Source organism: Poecile atricapillus, chromosome 1 (genome assembly GCF_030490865.1).
Source record: "Poecile atricapillus isolate bPoeAtr1 chromosome 1, bPoeAtr1.hap1, whole genome shotgun sequence".
Taxonomy (NCBI): Eukaryota; Metazoa; Chordata; class Aves; order Passeriformes; family Paridae; genus Poecile; species Poecile atricapillus.
This window is the reverse complement of record NC_081249.1, coordinates 87,769,624-87,791,904: the sequence shown is the minus strand read 5'-3', so window position 1 is coordinate 87,791,904 and position 22,281 is coordinate 87,769,624. Positions and strand designations below refer to the sequence as shown.

Below are 22,281 nucleotides of genomic sequence, written 5' to 3'. Positions count from 1 at the left end.
CTGCTACATATCAGAATTCTAACACTTGTACCACATCAAGAAAGAACCAGTTTGTCATCTCTTGCAAATATTGGTGCATCAGGAAACAATAATAATCCCAGCTTTGCATGCTCAATAGGCTTTAGGCACATCAGCAGTCAGTTTGATTTGCTGAAAATTAATTTCAATATCTCAGAATATGCTAGCTTGCTTCGCAGAGAGGGCAGGCTCAGTTCCCAGCTGATGAAAGTAGGTCCCAGCATACAAGGTCTGTTAAGAGAAACCAAGGCAGAACACACCTGCTCTGCTGCAGAATCCTCTGCAGCTGCCTTGACACGCTCTGCCACAAGGCTCCTGCACCAAAGGGTTTTTGTAAAGGCTTCCTGGGGAATGTATCATCGTGGATCCCCCTGTCCCCACAATGATACAACCTGGTACAAAAACAATCCCACCCGTGACTCCACCCCCTGTTCCACTAGGAATGATTGCCCTGAGTACCTGTGCTGGTTTGGACTGTGGTAGAGCTAATTTCTTTCCCAGCAGCTACTGTGGGGTTCTGTTTTAGGCTTGTTCTGCAAATGCTGTTGACAGGATAGAAGTGTTTTTGTTATTGCCGAGCAGAGCTTGCACAGCATTCAAGAGCTTTTCTGCGTCTCCTACCACCATGCGGGCAAGGAGACTGGTGGTGGTGCCTGGGAACCTGGGAGGAAGGACAGCAGGGACAGCTGATCCCAGCTGATCCAAGGGATGATCCATATCCTATGGTGTCATGCTCACTGTGTGAAAGGGGTGAGAAGGGGGTGGAAGGAAGAGAGGGACATTTGGAGTGATGGTGTTTGTCTTCCCCAGTCACCGTTATGTGTGATGGGGCCCTGCCATCCTGGGAATGGCTGAACACCTGCGCGCCCATGGGAAGTTCTGAATCAATTCCTTGTAATTCTTTGCTTGTGTGCACAGTTTTTGCTTTACCTCATAAATGTCTTTATCTCAAGCCATGAGTTTTTCACCTGTGCTTTCCAATTCTCTCCCCAGTCTTGCTGGTGGGGGGTGAGCAAGCACCTGCATGGGGCCTGATCCTGGCTGGAGCTGAACCATGGCAGAACCACAGACCACATCCTTCCTTTGCCATTGCTGTTTCTATGTGATAGTCCAATTACCTCTCAGTGTATCCATTACCCCTAAATTTATAATCTCAAGATGTTTTTCTTATACTCAAAAAGATAACACTTTTTTTTTTCTTTTATTGGTTGGCTTTAAATGCAGTAAATTTTCACTCGGTAGCATCATGGCAGTGTTCATGATGCTTTCCTTCCTACTCTTTCTCTCTTCTGTGCCCAGCATGACAAGCAAACTTTAAGCTCACAGTTTTTAATTTTTGGTTTGCAATGAGATCAATTTGCTTACTACAGGCTGGTGTTTGTCTTTTTGGCTTGGTGTTGCTTGAGAGTGTCCTCCCAGGGCTTATAATTCTGCCTGTGAAAAGGCTTCATCTAGGAGTAAGAGCAAGCCTTCATTCTGCAGGCTGTCTGAAGGGATGGGAACTGATGGGGACAGGTAACAGGCAAATTTTATCTCCCTGCCTCACAAATAAGTGGTGCAGTCTTGTCTCAAAAAGTGTCAACACACAGTTGTTGTCTAACAACATACAACATTACAGTGTAACCAGGTACCTGCAGTAGACCTGTTGTTCTTTAATGCCTTTGTTTGAGTCTGTCTTGATATGAAATATAGACTGTAAAGCACGGGACAAAATCCTTCAAAACAAGGTCATTCTACTAGGAAAAATCATGAATTGATTTTTCTATTATTTTCAGATATCAGGGTAGAGCCCATAATTTCTGATATGGCCTGTTTAGCTGGGAAGAGCTGTTAGTGTCCCAGAGAAGGGAATGAGAAACATTGACTAAGGTGTGACATATAGGACAAAGAGATAGGACTACAGAACAGAAGGTATTGGACAAGTCATCTTGGAATGCCCCTCGGTTGTCCTCTCTTCTACAACAGTGAATGGAGAACTTAAGTCACTAATTAAGTCTGTTTATACAGAATATTTGTTTGTATATATTGGATTCTTTCAGAAAATACATTTAGGATTTTTTTGGCTGTCACTGCCTAAATAATAAAACTAATAGTGGAATATTATTCTCCTGCCTTGGTCTTAGTCTGCCTGTGATCTCAACAGTATTTATTCAGGATCTTAACCCATTGGACTGAAATTAATTTATGATTATTCTGTCCTCATCTCCAGTATAGGGCTCCATTAGTGTCCTTACTGTCACTTACAGACTCTCTTCCATGAGGTCTCTTTCATTTAAAAAGAAGGAAGTTACCTCTCTATTAGTTTTGAAGGAGTATGTGGTGCTATCAGCTCCTCAGGTCATGTTCAAAAGACAATTTCCAAGACGTGCCAGCAGAGACCAGTCTTGTTGCACCTTAATGTCACTTTGTAACCTGTCAAAAGGAAAGGACTTGCCAGCCTTGAATTCAAATAAATGTGAGTGAGAGAACAAAGGGGAGATAGATCCTTGACTTTCATTTCCAAGTCTTTCATAGGTGGCTTTTTGGGCTTTGGAGGCTATGCTGCATAAGACTTCAGACAAGGGAAAACAAGAATATGTAAGGAGGAAACATTTAGGGATATATTTTCTAACAATTATCCTTTTAGTGGGAGAATTTCACAGGAAACTAGAGATAGCATCAGTTATACCTGTCCGGCATTCTTTGGAGTTTACAGAAGAAGCAGGTACAAAGAAGCAAGCCATACTACAAGGACTCCCTAAGATTTACAGATTTGTTTTAGAGACACTAGGAAGCTTTCCATAAACATCCAGTGCTTTTGACCACAACTGCATTAAGTTAAGCAACAGTTCTTCTTCAGGCCATATCTGTGTGCTGAAGATATGATGGTGGAAGGAGGGACCTGATGACCTGATAAATAATTTGGCCTGAAGACAGATTATTAATCAAAGACAAATTGCTTCACTGCTCTCTCTCCCCTTCAAAACATCCTGGGTCTGTTGCCTCAACTTCTACCTAGTCTTCTTTCTCCTCTTCCTCTCCCCCTCTCCTGACAGCCTCACATTTTTCAAAGACTCCATCTCTCACCCAGAGAAGGTGGGGATTTTATCTTAGTGTTCAACCACGTTGCTACACCGTGTGATCACTCGCAGCACAAAAATACGTAGCTTCGTCCTTGGATGTCAAGTTCTTGATTGTCATCAGAGCGTAATAACTACTCTCTCTGATTACTTCAAACTTGGCCTCACTGTAACCATGCTCGTAAGAGTTATGACTCCATGTACTACTGCTGACTATTAACTTCAAACCATTTCTTGGAGGCTGCTGATACCAGAACATATAGGCAAGGTTACTATAGCAGGAGATGTTCAAAGAGTCTCCAGCTCTTTGAAGGATTTTGCCTGGCCACTGTTCAATGTAGGCTTCCACACCAACACCTGCATTAACAAGAGATAACAAGAGACAGTGAGGAGCAGGAGTACAGCAATGGCCAAAGGTGTCCTCACCCAACACTAGCCCTGCATGACCTGGATGAGAGCCCTGCTGCAGACAGATCTGTTGTGTCTCACCAGATAAAAGAGCAAGTACAACAGCCAGCATGGTCCTCCAGCTCTCCCAGGACAGTGTGCTCCTGCTCACTGTGAGATGAGTTTAGAGACCGATGCCCCTCCCCCTTGCTCTGTCTGTCAAGCTTGGGCAGGGAAGAGAGAAGAGACTGTCCAGCTTTGATGCTTTCTTTGGTGAGCCAGTAAAAGCAAAGCTAAATATTCACGTGTGTCCAAGTTCTGCTTTACCTTTCCACAAGACAGTGCTCTGAACTCCTGACACAAATGTGGAATTTCTTGCAGACCACATTATGTTGCTAGCTGAATGCCGAACTGTCATTCCATGACTGAGAGGGTCTGGGTGTTGGAGGTCAGACAGGAACCTAGGATCAGTGGATTCACTTTTTGATCCATTTAGATCAGAGGATATAACTTGAGTCATCCTTGCAGAATGACTTCCAGCAGAAGTGTGCCTGTATTGTTTCATTCTGAAGAGTTGTTCTAAACATCCCATGGTATCTCACAACTCGTATCTTGTTAGTCAGAAGCAAAGGTGATTGCTCAAGATATCAAAGGCACAAAAACTGTGTTCAATCGTATCTTAATTTCTTCAGTTTTCCAGCCAGGGATGCATATCCCCTGGCAGGTAATCTTCTTGGGAGCTCTAATTCCCTTTTACAAAAAGCAAGACATCTCTGTCAGCTCTTTTTTCTCAAAGCAAATATCATAGTTAAACATAAATTTCCTGAACTCTCTGTTTGCCTTTGTCTGCCACTCTTTGTCTGCCAGATACATTCTAGTCAGCCTATTCTACATATAGAACATATTCTATTCTATTCTATTCTATTCTATTCTATTCTATTCTATTCTATTCTATTCTATTCTATTCTATTCTATTCTATTCTATTCCATTCTATTCCATTCTATTCCATTCTATTCCATTCTATTCCATTCTATTCTATTCTATTCTATTCTATTCTATTCTATTCTATTCTATTCTATTCTATTCTATTCTATTCTATTCTATTCTATTCTATTCTATTCTATTCTATTCTGTTCTGTTCTGTTTACAGCTCCTATGCCACTCTCCATTCTTTTCTGAATATATAAGATACAAAATTATTATTGCAACTGCTTCTTTTCTCCCTAGTGCTTTTAACGAAACAAACACATTTAATTCCACCGACCTTCACTAATCCTGATATTGCATCTTCCAAAAACTGCTGGATACTTCTGAGATTTTCTCTTTCTCCCTTTTTCCTCTTTTTCTCATATTTTTCTTTTTAAGGGCTTGTCTGTTCACTGAAAAGATAGGACTGTGCAAGGAGGAATCTGGTTAATGATCAGAATAAATGTGAGGACAAGGAATGGGATAGGAAGAAGAGTAGCTGTTTCATGAGAAATTTCTGGCCAAAGAAGTACTTCATGGAAGAAAAGTGCCCCTTAGAGCTGGAAGAAGAAACTGTAACCACAGAATTCACAATGGCAATGAACCTAGAGATAGATCTCTGTGGTTTCCTATTACTGTTTGGAAATTGCACAGCTGTGAGCACTCATTAGCCATGTCATTAAACTGCTGTATGTTGAAGGTAACTGATAAGTTTATCACAAGGCCTAAAAATTGCATTTGCCATTAAAAACTAAAAATGCTCAGGAGTTGAGAAATTGAAAGGATCAATTCAGTTTCTCTGTTGTATTACCAGAGCTGAAAAGGTAGTTTGCAGTGCTTATGAAAAAGGTCTGAACTAGGATTGTAACATGATTTTCAGGAACAGATAACTTCCTAAAACAGAATTTTAAACAAACAAACAAACAAATTCCAAAAAAATCCAAAGTGATCACCACAGTGTTTATATTCCTTCATGATTCCACCATGAACTAGGTTTCCTGAAACTTTCACAGGGCATCTGGATCAGCAGTAATAATTCTATAACTCCAGACAGCCTCAGTGTGAACATGTTTCACAAAGATGATCTCTACAAAAAGATCAGAGGCTGGAGAAAAGAAAGGAACTCCGTATGCCTCTGCTATGTGAGAGACAACACTTTCCCAGTGCTTCCCTGATGTTTGTCTGTGGCCTGACATGGACAGGGAGGAGATCATGGACCTTAGGGTGGTCTGAGGAGCAGAGGAGTGCTCCTTGAGAGCAAGTAGTGGTGTATTATGTTTGCTGATGAGCAGTCCCTGAAGTCAGGAGAATATTGGCTACAAGGGTGTCACACATCTGGATTTCCCTAGCCCAGAACAGTTTACTTTCTTTCAGAGCATAGGTATGTTTATGTAACGTGGCTGATCAGGAGATGTGGATTCCAGCATGAAACTGAGTGATCCATCTTGGCACTGTAGGAGTCTCCCAGCAATGTTGGTGACATGGAGTATGAGGATCTTTTACAGGGCATGCTCCCAGCTGATTCCTGCTGCTTGCATTTACAAGTTATTCTTATCACCCCCCACTCATTTTTTTTTTTTGCTGTGATCACACAGTGTGTGTCACTTCAGCATATCTATATCCAGCTTTGCCACATCCTGGAGCAGCACAGTACATTTGCTACCTGTGATAGCCAAGTGCTTCATATGCCATGCCCTCCACATGAGCACGAGACAATCGATTCATGCTCAGTGGTATGTACGCAGACTGTCAGGGCCACAGCCTAAAAACAGAACCCAAAATACACAGGTGTATAGCCACACTTGCTTAAAAACACTTTTTTGCTCTTTTATGTGCTGTTTGCCTTCCTTTGGAGAAAAGGTAACTCCTAAGTTATGATATAAAAACAGAAGCATGGACAGGTAACAGCAGGTGAGGGAACCCTAATAATACCCTGCCTTCAGCTTTCCCAGGTCCATCATATAAGAGCAATTAGTTCATCAAAAGTTCAAGTCTGCAAGCAATGAAGACAGAGGCACAGTGGGAGAAAATTTCTGCCTTCAGCTGTTCACCACAAGTAACAGCAGCTCTTTGTGGTTTCTTTTCTCTGCCTATGAGGTTTTGCCCTGAAGGGAGGGATGCCTGGGTCCAGCTCAGAACTGTATGCATTCCTGTGGCAGGGAAGAAAGGGATCCTGCAATTAAGAAGTGTGTGAAGAAGGTGAATAAAATGCTGCAGTGCACACTGTTGTTTGTAAAGATGCCAAAGGACTGTTCTTCTACAATGCGAGGTATGCCTGGTCCCCTGGGTATGTTTTTTCTTCACAGTTACTGGTCCCATCATCCTCAGTCCATAATCAGGGGCTGAGCTCTCCTCACACACCAATCAATTTCTCATTGAGCACCTCAGTTCTGTGTGGATTGTGACTATGTGGAAGAACTTGGAAATCTCTGGCTGCTTTGTACTTTTTTCCTGGTGCAGTGGGGATATCTGTGAGGAACTAGTTGCATGGAACATGACTGTGCTTCTGTAGTACTAATAATCAGAAATATCTGCTGCCTTATCTAACCATAACCATATCCAACTATTCCTTAATTCTTTATGCTGATCTATGGGTTTCTATGTCTGAAGGTCTTTGCCTTTGAAGACAGAGGCTGCTGCACAGATACGTCTCTCTCCACTTCAAAACATCCTGGGTCTGTTGCCTCAACTTCTACCTAGTCTTCTTTCTCCTCTTCCTCTCCCCCTCTCCTGACAGCCTCACATTTTTCAAAGACTCCATCTCTCACCCAGAGAAGGTGGGGATTTTATCTTAGTGTTCAACCACGTTGCTACACCGTGTGATCACTCGCAGCACAAAAATACGTAGCTTCGTCCTTGGATGTCAAGTTCTTGATTGTCATCAGAGCGTAATTACTACTCTCTCTGGTTACTTCAAACTTGGCCTCACTGTAACCATGCTCGTAAGAGTTATGCCTCCATGAAGTACTACTAACTATTAACTTCAAACCATTTCTTGGAGGCTGCTGATACCAGAACATATAGGCAAGGTTGCTGTAATTCTGGTAGCAGAAGATGTTCAAAGAGTCTCCAGCTCTTTGAAGGATTTTGCCTGGCCACTGTTCAATGTAGAGTGCGATCCCAAAACCTGTATTAACAAGAGATAACAAGAGACAGTGAGGAGCAGGAGTACAGCAATGGCCAGAGGTGTCCTCACCCAACACTAGCCCTGCATGGCCTTGATGAGAGCCCTGCTGCAGACAGATCTGTTGTGTCTCACCAGATAAAAGAGCAAGTACAACAGCCAGCATGGTCCTCCAGCTCTCCCAGGACAGTGTGCTCCTGCTCACTGTGAGATGAGTTTAGAGACCGATGCCCCTCCCCTTGCTCTGTCTGTCAAGCTTGGGCAGGGAAGAGAGAAGAGACTGTCCAGCTTTGATGCTTTCTTTGGTGAGCCAGTAAAAGCAAAGCTAAATACTCATGTGCGTCCAAGTTCTGCTTTAGCTTTTCCACAAGACAGTGCTCTGAACTCCTGACACAAATGTGGAATTTCTTGCAGACCACATTATGTTGCTAGCTGAATGCCGAACTGTCATTCCATGACTGAGAGGGTCTGGGTGTTGGAGGTCAGACAGGAACCTAGGATCAGTGGATTCACTTTTTGACCCATTTAGATCAGAGGATATAACTTGGGCCATCCTTGCAGAATGATTTCCAGCAGAAGTGTGCCTGTATTGTTTCATTCTGAAGAGTTGTTCTAAACATCCCATGGTATCTCACAACTCGTATCTTGTTAGTCAGAAGCAAAGATGATTGCTCAAGATAACAAAGGCACAAAAACTGTGTTCAATCGTATCTTAATTTCTTCAGTTTTCCAGCCAGGGATGCTTGTTCCCTGGCAGATAATGTTCCTGAGAGCCCTAATTCACTTTTACAAAAAGCAAGACATCTCTGTCAGCTGTTTTTCTCAAAGCCAATATCATAGTTAAACATAAACTTTATGAATACTCTGTTTCTAGCCTGCCAGATACATCCTAGTTAGCCTACTTTATATATAGAACATATTCTATTCTGTTCTGTTCTATTCTATTCTATTCTATTCTATTCTATTCTATTCTATTCTATTCTATTCTATTCTATTCTATTCTATTCTATTCTATTCTATTCTATTCTATTCTATTCTATTCTATTCTATTCTATTCTATTCTATTCTATTCTATTCTATTCTATTCTATTCTATTCTATTTATAGCACCTATGCCACTCTCCATTCTTTTCTGAATATATAAGATACAAAATTATTATTGCAACTGCTTCTTTTCTCCCTAGTGCTTTTAATGAAACACATTTAATTCCACCGACCTTCACTAATCCTGATATTGCATCTTCCAGAAACTGTGGGATACTTTTGAGATTTTCTCCTTTTCTTCACATTTTGTTGTTATCCCCTATTCCATATTTTCCTGATGCTCTAGAGAGATTTATATATTTCCTTGGCCTCTAGATATTTATATAGAAAGCATGTCCTTTCTATGAGCCTAGCAATATTGTACTTTCCTGGGGCTTGAGGCTTAGTTCCTGAATCTTCCAGGAAATCTCAGTCTGTGTAGTTAATGTTCCCTGTCTCATTTTTTAAATCCTTCTTTTTAAAGGAGTTAACAGAAATTACCTGAGAAGCTATAGCTTCTTCCCAGTCAGGAGTGAAAATGCATTTTATATGATGTATAAAAGTTTTGTATGATCTCCAGTGTCGTGGACACTTCACATCTAAGAAATAGGAGTTTGGCCAGTTCTTGGGTTTTCTCAGGAGATATTATTCCTGTGCTGTCATGAGGTTGAGTCCTGTGCTGAAGATATTACAGTTTCAGTGACTTGTCAAGTTATTGTAGATGATATGGTCCTTTTTGGTTTTTTAATTAATTTCCATAACTTTTACATTTTTCTTTGAATTTTTATCAAAGTCAATACATCAGTTAGCAAGTAAATTTGAAGAAATTTCATATACTTCCATATCCTTTTATATTTCAATATGGAGTATTCTTTGATCCATATTTTTAGCTTTTACTCCACACAAACTTTACTTCTTTTTATGGAAGGTTTATTTTGATTTTACTTTTTCTTCATTTGTTTTTTTGACATTTTGCCCTTTTGTCTTACTTCTAGGATGGGACACTTTTAGATACTTCCATGGACCCTGCTGAGACAGTTTCACAGGACACTGCTGCTTTGATCAATGTCCCAAAATGTATGGCTTTTGCATGAAGATAGTACAGGATTTTTAGTTTGATTATTGTCTGTCATACCAAACCTTTCAACACTTTCCTTTTTCCCCAGTAGTAATCAGACCTTAAATCCTGGAGGGAGAGACTTGATGAGAAATGAAACAGATTCTGGAGACTGTGGGAATTAATTCTGAGGTTGTTCTGTGTAAGAACTTTGAGACAAGGCCAAATCATTTCAGTGCAGCTGGGCTACACCTTCATCTCTAATCACTTATTTTAGAATTTATTTCTCATTCCAGGATGAAGATTTTTATTCTGATTAGCTTTTCTGTCTCAGGAAACAAAAGACTATTGCAGACTTTCCAAAGGAAGGAAGTATCTGAAAGATGTAACATAGGACCTCTAGTGTGTCTCTCGGGAATTGCTTAATACGTTACTGCCTTTTGTAGAGTCGCTAAATTGACAACCCTTCCATTTTTCAGTTTAAAATGTCTAATTCTTTCAGTCTATTTTCTTTTAAGATTAAAGATTAAACAAGGGAAAATGAAAAAGTACCAAGATAAAGGCAGGTATGGTCAGTCTTCCCAAGTAAGACCCTGAATACTGTACTTGGGGAAGAACAGATGAAGAAAGGTGGAGTTATAAAATAGGCCACTCACAGATAAACAGGATGCTGGTGAGTATGCTTGTACTGTCTATGCTTTGAATTGGCTTAGCTCAGTGTAATCCCTGTTTTACTAAGTTCCATTTCTAAGTATTTACCTGAGGGAGGAACTGTCTATTCTATGTATATGTGTTTTGTGTCTGGACATTTAAGGGCTAGGAACTGGAGTCACACTGCAGGCACCAGCAGCTGGAGAGACCAGAGAACTTAAGCAGCAGACACTGGAGTAGACACTGGACTCAGTGTCTAAGCATGGAAACCTGTGGAAAGCTTGCACACTGTACATGTGTGTACATATATTTCCCACTATTGAACCCTTGTCTAGAATCCTGATTTCCCACTGTGAACCCTGGCCAGAGAAGGACAAAAGATGAGGCCTTCAGTGTTGTTTCTGTGGGTGCATCTGTGTTGATCTATGTGTTCAGCTGTGTATACATGTATGTATGCTTGGTATTTACCTGTATAAATACTGGGGGGACATTCTCATTCTTACTGCCAGCTGGGCCAGGGGGCCTGGAGCTTGGCAACCTGCCCTCTGTCAGCCCAGCCTAACAGTGAGCTTTGCAGGAGATCTCCTCCCTAAGAAGAGTTATGACAATGAAGAAAGGGCTGAGGTACACTGCTCACATGGAAAAGAACCAAGGGAATAAGGAAAAGAATCCTACTGAAGAGTGTTTAACGCAAACCTGGGAAAAGAAAGTACTGGCTTAGCAAGGGTTTGGAATCCAGGGTGCTGGATTTGGAAACTAATGTCATGAAAGAGAGCATCAGGCAAAGGTGGTCTTCCCTGTCCCAAATGATAGAGAAAAATGTCTGTTGCAATGAGAGGAAGGCACTGACAAGCCATTATTAGACCTACATGTAGGCTTAGGGCGTAAGCTCTGGACTAGGACTGCATCCAAGTCAGTGGTGACTGTGAACATCAGATGGCTCTTTAGTTTTAGGGGATTTAAGGCATCTCAGGCCAGTTCTTTTCAGTAGTCTGCACTAGTACAGGAAGGTTCTCTATGCCCAATTCTTTGTAGACAATTATTAGAGAAATCCTTCCTCCTGAGGCTTGTCATCCCTTGCCCAGTCAGACTCATGCTGCTCCTTTACAGCTCTCACCTCCAACCAGTCCAGTCAAATTCTATTTCTAATGGAAGCAGCTTGTCTGCTTGTTTGGTGAAAGTTCCTCTTCCTCATCCATACTATTTCATTGTTCCAGCATTGCTGGCTGCCACCTCTAAACTTCTTCCCAAGTTTTTCAGACCATCTGACTTTCCACATTACTACCTTTACAATTTCCCCAGTCTTCCTTTGTCTTCCTTTTTGTTTCCCAAACTCTCCATCCCATATTTTTGTAGCAAAGTCAGCTTCTAGGTCTAGAGATGTTAAAATTGCCCAGTTTGTATAGGCTTAGGGTACACAGACCCTCCAGGGAAGGTTCTTCAGGCTGCTCTCTTGCAGATCATGTGCTGGATGAGAGAGATTAAATAAATACTTTCAAATCTGATGTCCCCCATCTGCTATGTCCTTTCATGGTCCTCCTTCTCTGGTCCAGGCATTTGCTGAAGATTACTGGGACACAGTCTGTTTCCTGTCTCAAAGTCTGAGGTTTTATATTCACATCTGGTTCAATATGGGACTGCTGTTTTTAGGATTTTTATACTCCTCTTCCTAGTACCATGCTCTTTTCTTACTTTTTATTCCCTCAGTACCTATGGCCACAGTCATCCTAAATCCCTTTCCAGCTCCTGAGCTCAGGCACTCTGAAAGAAATCATAACTTTCCTTTTTCACCCTCCCAAAAATTAACAAAAACCAGAACAGCTGCAAGATAGTGAAGAAATCAGAGAAAACATGAAGGCTCTGCAGAATTGGACGCTGTTGGACACTGGATGTTAAAGCAAATTGTAAGAAACCCCATGTGAAATATTTTGGACAGTACTAGAACAGTGTTCTCCAAAAATTCTTCATTGTACACCCATATCAGTATTTTTAAACACATGGTCCCAGTATACATATATTTAGTAGCTGATAATTAGATACGTGTAACACTAAAGTTCTAATGTTTCCACCTCACACCTCAGTGAATAGTCTTGCACATCACCTGGAAGACTCCAGGAACATTATAAGCCAGCAGACTGTCGCTGTATATGGACTAGAGATGGAAAGTCTAGAAGATGAACAGCCCTTCGCAAAACACTACCTGGTCCCCCAGCAAAAACGGAGTTGATGTTCCCAGTCCCAGTTCCCAGTGTGCCTGTGCAGGAACACTTCACTGGCAGGAGACATTTGGGAAGAGAGAAGCAATTGTTCCTCCATCACAAAGCTCTGTGAGAACACAAAAATACAGAATATTCTGAGTTGGAAGGGACCCACTATGTCCAACTCATAAGTGAATGGCTCATACAGGGATCAAACCCATGACTGAGATGTAAAAGATATAAGCTCAGAACTGTCATGTTTTATGCTCATGGGAAGCTTGACCTCTGCCAGCCCATAGTCTCAGCAGGTTTCTCTTTCCCAGGATCTTGCCTGGACAAATGTATATCCTTTATCGGAGTCCAGTGTTGATACAGCTGACCAAAATACTTGAACTAGGAACATGGAGTTCCAGAAAAATAAGCTACCATTGTTTGTCCATTGATAATACCTAACACAGCTGCCCCTCAGTCACCAGTCCTCCTCCTCCTTCTTGTGCCCCTGGAGCCACCATCTTTCTATTGCAGCATCACTGCATGAAGTGATAAACTTGTTTACAGCAATGGACGTACACCCTTGAATGTATTCTTTGAAGGATACTATAAAAAACTTTTCAATAGGTCTGTGGGATATTCAGCAACACTGAGAAGGCATTATTTATGTTTCAGACAGGATTTCTCCTCCTAAAGAAAGAAAGCGGATCATCAGAGGGTGTTCTAATTCCATCTGTAACTCAGAGGGGTCTGTTCATCCTCCACAGTTCTCATGGAAAGGCCTGAAGGGCTGCTCTGAGACTACTTGCTGGATGACCTCTGAATCAGCATCAGAAATACTGTTTGCCTTCATTTGACACCAGTTTGCCCCATGGGCAGGAAACGCACCATGGAGTTATGTGCTCCATGGGAGCCTCTAGGACGCATGTCAGACAGGCTATTAGGAGAATGAGAGGGGCTTGGGTGTGTTTACAACATATCTGCCATCAAGGACTTAAGGACACAAGAGCCACAGGAGCGATGATCGAAATCTCTGGCTGTGAGTTTTAGCAGCAGCCTGGGAAGAGGTCAGGAGTCTCCTCTTGCTGATTTAAGCAAGTAGCATAGGAAAACTCACAGATCATGCTCCTCTTGGGGATTATCAGCCAGCCCTATAGGATGAATTTCCTGCTCTTAAAAATAACTTAGAAGTTAAAGATTAGGGTAGATTAAATAAGTAACAAAGAAAAACAATAAAAAAGTACCAAGATAAAGGCAGATATGGTCAGGCTGCCTGATTCAAATGCTCACTTCCTAATACACATGAAACTTGTGTGGATATTAAACCAAATGTAAAGCTCCATGAAAGGAAAGAAAGGGAAGCAGTCTTAGCCTAAGGGTTACCTTATATGAGAACTATAGGTCAGGAAAAGTATTGTTCTAAAACATCAGTCTGCTTCTACGCCAATGACATGTTTAGAAATTTCAAACTAAACACTATAGTAAAAAATATGGGACATTTCTCTTGCTCCACTTAGTTACGATGGGATTGGAGAGCTTTGGTAATTTTGGACCCTCTTAGTCCTGTTACCAACATTTTCCTTTCCCACAGGAAGCTTCTAATCCTTCTTTCTTTCACAGGATAAAACATGCTTGTAAGAAAGCTGAGTGCTAATACCAGTTCAAGGGCCAACAGAATTCACGCACTCCCTTGGAGGAGTCCCTGGCCTTGGACTTGTACTTCAACATGAAAGGAAATTTCTGTCACAACAGTGACACTGTGTATATCAGTCCTCCAGGGCCCACAAAAAAGTTAATCAAGAAATGGAGAGGAAGAGTACCCCTATTTAGTCTCTCAAGCTATTCCATCATCTCCAAACATATGGCTTCTCTTTACTGTCTCTGGAGAGCATCCTGTGGCTTTCAGGAGCTAACACAATGAAGTTGGCAGCTGCTTGGAGAATCAACATGATTATTCAGCAAAGCATTAAGCTTTGGTAAACTTTGCATCATGACAGAAATCCCCACTTCTGCAGAGAGGGATTTCAGAAGATCTCACTATTTGTGTTCACAGCATTATTGCTCATCTACATTACATTCATAAAGATCACCAATATACGGAAATTCTTGTGTGGCAAAAATGAGTCTCGGTAGAACAATCCAAAGATGAATAAAAGCATGGTTTGGTACTTAGGCAGATATTTTTACACAGGTTAGGAGAGAGAAATTAGAAAAAGGAGATGCTGAGCATTCCCACATTGGAACTATTTAACTTGGGAAGTGGTGGGGGGCACAGGATAGTTTCCCTATCCTCCCTTTTGAAATTACAATGGAGGAATTTGATTCAGGAAAACACTGTGTTGCATATGATGAAAACACGCATTATTCAAGAAAAGGAATTTGCTCAAATAAAATTAACAAAGTTAACGACTGGGTTTGCTGGATTATTTTTTTTTTTTTTTTCTCCAAATAAATGCCATGTATCTTCTGTCCACTACCTACAATATCCAATCTCAGGTAAAAATATGCATTTTTAAGTAAGATACCATTAGCACAGAGGAATCTGAAAGAGGTTTGAGAGTTGTTCTCAACAGGTGTTATGTATAAGAATGAGACAGACAAACAACTACACATCTTCCAAAGCCAAAAGGTATTTTTAGATTGAAGGCTACCTTACGGAATAATTAAAATAGCTCCCTATCTTAACAGGGGTTTTTGATTAACAGGTATGTTACTTGTACAATCTCCCAATGCCTAATAATGACCACATTTGGATCTTCAAATTTTCCACTGTGTACTTTTCTCAGGAGAAAACCTTGGACTAGAGATAAGACCATTACCAAAACTGTATTTCTAGCAGCTCCCACGTCCAGTCAACCAGTCTGGGCTTGAGGCTGAACCAAGACCATGAAGTGCCTGCTGCTTCTCGCCTTTATTGGGGTGGCTGGTGAGTATATTTTTTCTTTCTATTTCTGCCATTTATTAGGAAGCTGATTTTCTGAGCAAAACTGCAAGGTAGCCTATTGTGGGAAAGCCAAGTCCAGTTTTGACTTGCAGAAGGCAGAGCCCTTCAGCTTCCATCTTCTGTCTCTTCATAATGCCTTGTGCCACAAGCTGGGGAATGAACACCTTCATTGGCATGGAGTTCCTGACCCAGCTGTAGAGATGTGGCCATAGCTTCAGAAATTGGCTGCCTCCTTCTTCAGGACTAAGGAGTGCACAGGGAATAGTTCTGGCCCTGGAAGTCAAAAAGCAACTGCAAAATTTTGGACCCTGGGTTGGTGCTCCAAGAAAATAGCCCTGCACACGTGTTTTGACCTTTTCCCTCCGTCAACCCTTGACTGTTTCATAGACGGGACCCTCAGAAAGACACACTCGTGATCCGATCCAACAAGGACATTTCTATGTCCTTACGTTCCCTCAGGGAGTAGCCAGCAAGGCTTTAGCTTTGTGAGGCACCAGTGCAGGTCTGATCCCATTCTTTGAGGGTGCAGCAAATGAATGTGCCTTAGACCTGCCCACCACTGCTGCCCTGAGTGCCCGTAGAAGGGGAGCCTACAAGTGAGAGGCTTCAGACAGGCAGTCACAGGGCAGATTACAGGCCACATTACCTTAGGCCAGCTATTGACACACGGCACTTCTTGTCTCCCAGTTGCCTTCCCCACCTTTGCTGAAGATGATGATGACAAGATTGTGGGAGGCTACACCTGTGCAGAACACTCTGTGCCCTATCAGGTGTCTCTGAATTCTGGATATCACTTCTGTGGAGGTTCCCTCATCAGCAGCCAGTGGGTCGTGTCGGCTGCTCACTGCTACAAATCGTGAGTGAAAAAATTACATCCTTCTATAACCTCCATCTGTCTTCCAGTTCCCTTCTAGCAGGAATTCTGAGCTCTGAGACAGAAATATGTAACTGCCTCCATTCTGACCACAGACAGCCGAGGCACAGGTGGACCATTCAGGAAGCAGGGCCGAGGCATGCTGAGGGGTTTTCTACTTCTGCAAATGTTTCTTTGAAAGCAGAGCACTTTCTGATATAACAATGGGATAATCAATCAACCAGTTCTGGGCTGTGATTCCTTATCAATTGCATGAATCTTGCTAAAGCATTGTCCCTGGAGAACAGGAAGAGGAATGAGGTCACGCCAGAAGAGTTTCCCTTGTCCCAGAACATTTGTAGAAAGGGGGCTGCTATGTATTCAACTGCTGTCATGTATATACAAACCTGCAGAAATTCACCACCTGGACTGGGAGTGGGTTAAGATCCCGGTGTGGATCCCCAGGGCTCCCTGCAGGACAAGAAAGATCCCCTGCCCCAGAAAGCTTCTGTTGCAGTGACGTTGGAGCGCATGCATTCACTGACAGGGAGGTTTCTCTCAAGCTGCCAGGAGCAGTAAAAGACACACCTTGTCCTTCTCTTTTCCAGTCGCATCCAAGTGCAGCTGGGGAAACACAACCTGGAACTCAGCGAATCTACTCAGCAGTTCATCAACTCTGCTAAAGTCATCCGCCACCCTGGCTTCAGTGCCTACACCCTGGACAACGACATCATGCTCATCAAGCTGGCCACCCCAGCCCAGCTCAACAGAGCTGTCCAAACCGTTCCTCTGCCTACCAGCTGTGTGGCCACCGGCACCACCTGCCTGATCTCCGGCTGGGGCAACACTCTCAGCAATGGCGGTGAGTAGTCTGGGGGAATGTACAGACCCTTGGGGGCACAGGACAGACTCTAAGACCTCACCATCAAGCCCAAACAGGACAGGCTAAAACATAGGGAAGTGTTGTGGGACAGGTGTTTTGAGCAATGGGTCAGTCTAGGGACTGCACAGTGCATGCATAATGTCAACAAAGTTGTCAGTTCCCTGAGGAGAAGGGTGAAGTCCAGGACTGTGGCTCTAGAATTCCTACGAGAGACCTCCATTCTCTCACACCCATGGACAGAGATGTCCAGGCCGAGTGGTGATTATTCCACTGATCACATCTAAACCTGCACAAGAGCAGAGGACGGTTTTCCTGAGGCTCAGGTTTCTTCCAGTGTCTGTATCACAAGAGTGGCCCCATTCTTGCCAATTGATGAAATTCCAGGGAGCAGAAAATTTAAGGTGACTGCAGTGTAGAAGGGTGGGCCCACAGGTACAATTTGTTCCATCTCTACAGAATGAACCTACTCAGTGTTTACTGTTGAGAGGATGCAGGATGGCTGCTAGAACAGGGGGGGCAAGCATTTGCTTTTCTGCTAAGGTTATCTCCAAGCTGTGAAAAGGACTCAGCAGCCATCAACCATCTCTCGCTATTTCCTTGCAGTTTACAACCCAGATGAATTGCAGTGCCTGGACGCTCCGGTCCTCTCTGCCTCTGAGTGCTCCGATGCCTACCCCGGGCAAATCACCAAGAACATGATGTGTGTAGGATTCCTGGAGGGAGGAAAAGACTCCTGCCAGGTAAATCATCTGCCTCTCCTTTCCCAGTCATTTCTCTCCTGCCTTTACCCAGATGAAGGAAAAGGTACACCCACTGCATTGGCACATCTGAGTTTTTCAGTGACAGCAGAGGCTTTGGGCACACATATCCTGAATGTTTGCCAAGTACCACATCCTGCAAAAATGGGCAGCTGACTCATCCTTAGCTGTGGTGCCCTTGGAGCTCAAGTCAGGCATGGTAGCATCAGGTGGAAAGTGCAAATCAGAAAGAGCCTTTGTAGAACTTTTGTGCAGGGTATGCCTGACAGGGCTTCCTCCCAAAACAGTGATCTCAGGCATCTCTGGCTCATTGCTTAGGCTGATGCCATTTGCTGAATATCCATACCCTTTGTGTGCACAGGGAGATTCCGGCGGTCCCGTGGTCTGCAATGGAGAGCTCCAGGGCATTGTTTCCTGGGGTTTTGGATGTGCCCAGAGGGGCTATCCCGGAGTTTACACCAAGGTCTGCAACTACGTCTCCTGGATCCAATCCACCATGGCCTCCAACTGAGATGCTCTTTTGCCGTGACCTGTATTTTCTCATCATCATTTCTGTTCTTTTGGATTTGGACAAGCAAATATTATGAAAAATTAATAAAGACTTTCAGGCACCCCTATATCGTGCACTGTTTATCTGTGAATTTCTACAGGCTGTGATATGGAACACAGCAGTAGTGAACATCACACAAGGGAAAATATTAATTATCTGTAGTGCCTCTCAATTGACAGGGTTTCAGAACACTTTGCAGACTCATCATCAGGAGTCTTTCAGTCGGTTACTTGCTCTTGTTTCTGAGGCAGAACATCATCTCTGTTCTTTACAAGCAATAGCCCATATTTTATCAGTTCTTGAAGTGATTCTGAAATGCATCCTCAAACATTGCCTGTCCCCCTTCTTCTGGGAATACTAGCAGCTGCAGCATGTCATCCTTTCTTTGAGCCTGCTTATACCACTGCATGAGGAATGGAAGAGGGATGGATGAGGGTGATGTTTTACCAGGAGGTCAGCAGGAGGCAGGGCATTCCAAAGAGACTTTGGATCTGCCATGTTGAAGAGCTGGTCCTTGCCAGGAGGGTGATTGGGATATCATGTTCTGTGTTTGCAGAGTTCCAGAATGAGGCTGTGGTTTCCCAAGGAGAAAAGAAGGTCAGGAGAGAGGAAGGTGGGAAGTGAGCAGACAGAAAAGGTGCAGGAAGAATGCTGGGAGGGAAGCGGAAACAGAAGACAGAAAGGGAGGAAGGCAAAGAAGAAAGCAAGGAAAGAAGAAAGAAAGGAAGGAAGATAAAAAGGCAAAAAAATCTGGAAAAGAACATAAACTAAAAGGACGACAAGAAATTAAAGTTGCAGGAGTGCAGGAAGAAGTGCTCAGGGAGCGATGGTAGCCATGAGTATCTGCTGATGCCTGGGGCTCTTTGCCTGCAGTTCCTGGATACCATCAAGACCAGGGTCACATAATAAACATCAGGTTGTTCAGGTAACAGGACAGTAACTTGGGGCCCCTGGGGCACAGCATTGTGCCCATTCCCTGGAGACATCTGGGGCCAAGGACCTGTGCGCCTTGTGTCTCCAGCTGATAGAGAAGGAAAGGGCTGTGTGAACTATTCTACATCCTGCCCAACCTGCCATGAACTGATATTGCAGACAGAAAGGAAGGAGAGATGGATGAGGAAGTGTTGTGGTTTTAAACCAGTAATTAACAAAAGGGGAAAAAAATTACTTATTTCTTGTTGTGAGATATGGATTAAAACAAGAGCAAAAAAGGCGTAAAACTTAAAAGGAATAAATAAAGTTTATTGACAAACTACAATAAGAACACCAGAAAAAACTTCCAGAAAAACCTTTTCATTTTTTACTGCCCACCATTCTTTTGTTCACATGACAACAGAGACAGAAACTTTAGAACTTTGATGGTTTGAACAGTCCCAATTCCTTCTACAGTCTTTTCACTAGTCTTTGTAGAGAAACAGAAGTTCCTTTCTGTTAATTTATGGAGTTTCTCACAAGAAAACTGTTTTTGTTATAGTTTTCCATTTCCCTGATATCAGCTGCCCAGAGCTGCTGTTATCAGAGCCCACCCCTCCCATTCCACATCACTCTGAAATGTGTTATGGGTCATTAGTTTGGGGATAGCATTTTTAAGGATAAGTTATTCAAAGGCAAAAAGTATTCTTCATCTGTTTCTGTGAGCTTCACTAGAAAACAGTTTTCTCATTGCCTCTCAAGGCTTCAAATCTCCCAGCACTTCACTATACCATAATTACTCTACTTTTTACTCAAATTTACACTTTGAACACTCTATTCCTCCCCATACTCCATCATGAATTAAAGGAGTTCTTTTCAGGACTTCATTGTCCATCCCCATAGTTTTAACAGAAAGATATTTCAGCTTAATTAAAACATCTCCTTAATTCTCTACCTTTCTTGAATCTTCTTTTCTTTCTTGCCACTAGTAGTTTATAAAGTCTCTTTTCATGTTGATCATTCTCCTTTTCTCTCTCTGGATAAAAAGATTAATCCGCAAGTCTCATCTGGATAAGAAAGAGTTAAAATCCTGCCCAAGCTTTTGTAGATGGTTCGGTGATCTCTGCTGAACAGGAGCTGGAGCTGTCTGCGATGGAAAGTTCCTCATAGCTGCTCTGGAGAGCATGGTCACCGTCTCTGCTTGCAGCAGGCCCAGAGCTCCTCTCCTTCTTTACTCAACAGTTTTCTGGTAAATTCCATCACAGCAAAACCTGCAGCCAAGCCAGGAACCGGCCTGGCCCGGCTTGGCTCGGAGCAAGCTCCCGCAGGCCCCATCTCCCAGCCGGGAGAACGGCAGGCCCAGCCCGGCCCCCGCCCGGCCGCATGGCCTGGGCAGGGAACCGGAGGGCAGCCGGAGGTCTGCTACCTTTCACAGCCAAGAAACAAAGAGAACAAGAGAGTTCTGGATTTTTACTTTAAGGTGGGGTTCACAAGTTGATCCCACTTTTCAATGGCTAAAACTGCTGTCGATTCTCAGCAATGACTGATAATTGGTCAGGAGAAAAAACTCCAGGCAGTCCCCAGCAACTCCAACTTTCCTTAAAGGTAAAGTAACTCCATGACAGGAAGGGAATAGGAAATAGGAAAGGAGTAGTTGTAAGAGAACAGAAAGGAAAGTTAAGAGGAACAGACAGAAAGACATGAAAGGAGGAAGGTGAGAAGCAGTCTGTGAATGGCAGAGAAATGAGGTGAGACAGTGAGGACAAGAAGAAATGAGAGTCAAAACAAGATTCAGAGATGGGAAAGAATAGGAAAGCAGCTAGAAACCATGCAGAAGATAGACAGATGGACAGACAGGCATACGTACACTGTCCTTCCTGAAGAGCTGGAGGGCAAGTGAAGAAAACGGGGTTCTGTAAAACACAGGGCTCAGTGCGTGCTGGTGGCTGATCCCTGTTTGCCTGGAAAGGTTAGTGCTATGCTGCACCAGGCTTTGAGTCACTGTGGATCTTGTTCAGTCCAGAAATATGTGCCTGAATCCTGCTGCACCCACAATGTGGAAAGCAGGACCTGTTTGTGCAGGGAGACATTTGCGTTCAGCTCCCTCAACAGCTTCACCACAGTGTTCATCTTCTGCACAGTAGTATGTGCCAGAGTCATTGAGAAAGGCATGTTCTATTGAAAGGGTGATACTGTCTCCTTGGATCTTGCTGCTCTTGAAATGGCCCTCAAAACCCTTCTCCACTGCTGGGTTACCACCTTCAAACACAGAAGCCAGCCTGGTCAGCCTGGAATTCTTCTCTGAAAGCAGCATGAACCAGTACATAGCTGTGCTGCTGGATTTCTTCTTGGAACATTCCAGATTCACAGGCTGGCCTTCTTTTACCACCAGGTCTTGAGACTGTTCCAGGGCCAACACTGGAAAGGGAAAGATGGAGCAGTGAGGAGAAGGAGAAAATGGGAGAAGTTTGAACTGTGGGTTGGCAGGGAAAGGGTGGGGAGAAATAAGGCAGCCAAGGAAGCAGTTCAAGTCCTTGGACAGCTCTTCAGGTCAGCAAGTGAATTTCCAATCTCACTACAATAGGCAAAATGCATTCCTGGGCAGTTTGAGTCCAATCCAGACACCATCTACGGGCTGCACAAAGAATGACAAATACATGGCCATTGCAGAAGATTCAGGGATTCCTGAATCCCACATTCACTGCTTGTCCTCAACACAGGAAGCTCTGCAGAATGAAGCACTGCCAGGAACTGGCTACAAAGCTGGGAGAGCAGCCGTGGGATTGATGGAGGTGCTCAGGGCTGAGTAGAGTTCACTTACCCAGAGGGGCCAGCATGGCAACAAAGAAACAGCAGGGAACCATGGGGGAGAAGCCCTGACCCTCTCAGCAGCCTGCCTCTTGTAGC

The 22,281-nt window shown here is 43.2% G+C and overlaps 1 protein-coding gene and 1 gene segment (V, D, J or C); one reads left to right on the top strand and one right to left on the bottom strand.

The window, feature by feature from the left end:
- LOC131593077 (T-cell receptor beta-2 chain C region-like) overlaps nt 1–22,281 on the bottom strand; it is a 30,285-nt gene extending 8,004 nt beyond the window's left edge. The window contains 2 exon segments of the C gene segment in view: nt 21,634–21,792; nt 22,196–22,281. Of these exon segments, the coding sequence occupies nt 21,634–21,792; nt 22,196–22,238 (202 nt within the window).
- On the top strand, nt 10,201–18,521 carry LOC131593097 (trypsin I-P1-like). The gene is made up of 6 exons (XM_058865311.1): nt 10,201–10,307; nt 15,180–15,400; nt 16,106–16,274; nt 16,880–17,133; nt 17,758–17,894; nt 18,274–18,521. The coding sequence occupies exons 2-6, from the start codon at nt 15,361–15,363 to the stop codon at nt 18,421–18,423; spliced, it is 750 nt and encodes a 249-aa protein (XP_058721294.1). The 5' UTR covers nt 10,201–10,307; nt 15,180–15,360; the 3' UTR covers nt 18,424–18,521.

What these genes read in the sequence shown, in the direction of transcription:
- LOC131593097 (XM_058865311.1), top strand. Translation starts at nt 15,361, where the DNA reads ATGAAGTGCCTGCTGCTTCTCGCCTTTATTGGGGTGGCTG. An exon ending in CGCCTTTATTGGGGTGGCTG is followed by an intron (nt 15,401 to 16,105) that starts GTGAGTATATTT and finishes CTTGTCTCCCAG; the next exon opens with TTGCCTTCCCCACCTTTGCT. An exon ending in CAACACTCTCAGCAATGGCG is followed by an intron (nt 17,134 to 17,757) that starts GTGAGTAGTCTG and finishes ATTTCCTTGCAG; the next exon opens with TTTACAACCCAGATGAATTG.